The sequence below is a fragment of the Octodon degus genome, unplaced genomic scaffold (genome assembly GCF_000260255.1).
Source record: "Octodon degus isolate 3935 unplaced genomic scaffold, OctDeg1.0 scaffold00003, whole genome shotgun sequence".
Classification (NCBI taxonomy): domain Eukaryota; kingdom Metazoa; phylum Chordata; class Mammalia; order Rodentia; family Octodontidae; genus Octodon; species Octodon degus.
Window position 1 is genome coordinate 32,330,874 of NW_004524579.1, and position 2,196 is coordinate 32,333,069.

The 2,196-nt window shown below is 34.8% G+C and overlaps 1 protein-coding gene across 1 annotated transcript in view; it reads left to right on the forward strand.

Moving 5' to 3' along the window:
* LOC111816864 overlaps positions 1 to 2,196 on the forward strand; it is an 18,508-nt gene that overhangs the window by 11,927 nt on the left and 4,385 nt on the right. Inside the window, exons 7-8 of the mRNA XM_023715688.1 lie at positions 567 to 680; positions 1,945 to 2,091. Of these exons, the coding sequence (XP_023571456.1) occupies positions 567 to 680; positions 1,945 to 2,091 (261 nt within the window). The remainder of the gene's footprint in view (positions 1 to 566; positions 681 to 1,944; positions 2,092 to 2,196) is intronic.

Below are 2,196 nucleotides of genomic sequence, written 5' to 3' on the forward strand. Positions count from 1 at the left end.
ATAAAGAATTATGTACTTCTTATGTTTACACATAAGTCCAAAAATCTAACCATATACAACCTTGAAACAGGACAGTCCCACAATATTCCTTTTCCTATCTCTTGCCTTCATTCACCACCCAATTCTTTTTGAACAACCATCTACCCAAGAGACAGCACAGCAGCACCTGGCATTTCATGACAAGTAGCTTGTATTCAGAAGACCAGAATGACAGGCATGCATTTGTTTTAAATGCTCAACTGACTGTATTGCGTAGAAGTGACATCAGTGTCAGTAGGTCAGATTCTACCGACACTGACCTACCTAGCTAAGTTCTGCCACTTAGCTATGTGCTCATAAGTAAATTCCTCAACCAACTTAGATTTTAACTCCATCACATGTAAGGTGAAGAGAATAATATTACAGACTTTATAAGATTGTTGTGAGGAACAAGTGATATAATAAGTGTTAAGGACATAGAAAATTCCATAGAGAGGCATAAATATTGCTTATTTTTTATTTCATGAGTTAAGTTTTAAAGTAGCATGTTGACAAAATAACTGAATTTTTTCTTTTTCCTTTTAAAGCATGAGAATGCTCTCAGTTTGAGTACACTCAGAATTTATAACAATGGATTACGACAACCACATTTTCATTTTAATGCTAATGAAATGGGATATGTATTGAGTGGTTGTGGAAAGGTAATTTCTCTATAAATATTTTTTCGTGTTTGTAAATGCATAAAGAGTGAATGGGAGATTTTGTTATTGTTGTTTTAGTACAGTCCTTAGTGACATAAAATGACAGTCCCAATAGCTTTCTGGGTACAGTTTTGACAGATGATGCTATACAGACAGACCGTAATAAATGGCCTCCAAGTTTGATGAATCAGAGATTAAAGGTGTGCATGAGAAGGAGCTAAGAATATATTAGAAGTGATAAAGACTTTGTTTGATGGAAGGTCTGGAATATTTGCTTAGATTTTGAGAGTTTTGCACTCAGATCATGCAAAGTGGAATGGCTTTCTCTGTGGGAGTGTGAAGCAGCTGCTTACTTCTCAGTATTATGTGAATTGGGGTAGCTGGGGTGGTGTGAGACATCAGTATGGTTGCCATCTGTTCCAGCTGATGCAAGATACTCTAAATATATACTTGTTTTCTGGGTGAAATTATTAATACTTTGTTTGACTCTTCAGAGAGTCTTGTTTCTGTGATACCTTGTATGAGTGCCATTAAAGAAAGTCAAGCTGTGTAGTGTATTAATAAAGTGATTTGACCAAAAGTCTATTCTAGACTTTCATGTGGGTCTCTTGGGAAATCTACAATATATACAGAAGTGGAATGGACCTCTTTAGGCTGTGCTTTTCTTGATTTGAAAGAATGAAAATCTGATTGAAATTCACTCATGTTGTAGCAAGATTTGTTCTATGTTTTTAGAGTTGAAAACTTTAATGCTTTGGGAAAAGCATTACAACCTTCCACAAATTATATTTCAGAGACTTTATGTTTGTTGTGCTCATTGTGTATTTGTACATATATTTAGTCCCCAATTCTTTTAAGAAAGACTGCTAAGATGGTTAGAAATGAAGGCTTAAGGGTAGTGAAACTCTGAACTGTAAATTCTCTGCAGAACTGAAGGATTTGCCTTTTGTACATGGAACAGACTTTGTGGTTCTTAATTAAAAAATAGCAATTGATACATTTTTTATATGATGTTCTATATATGAACTCAGCAGTGCAGTTTTAGTATTACTTATCTCAGTACATTTTGAATTTTGGGGGTCTCTATCTCTGAAAAAAGAATTTCTGTGAAAGATGGCTTTCATCTTCTGCACTGTACTGTCACTAAGAAATCCTCCTATAACCATGTTTTTTTAGTCACTTGTTCTTAGCTATCAATGTTTATCTTTAATGAATATTTGCTTTTTTGTACTTTATTTTTGTAAACATAAATTTTATTCCTTAGGTAGGTATTATCAGTACTCAGGGTACTGTAGAATTTAACATCCACATTGGAGATGTGATATTTTTCCCCATTGGAACCCAGCATTACATTAAGAGCACATGTGATGAGGATTTGCTTTTCATTCTTGCCTTCAGCACCAGAGACAAGGTAAGGATATGTCCACTGAAGAGAGAATGCTGTGTTAGTAATCTGTACAATACTCTGTTAAGCAGTGTGTTGACCAAGCAGGGCTCTCATTAAGTAAATGTGTGC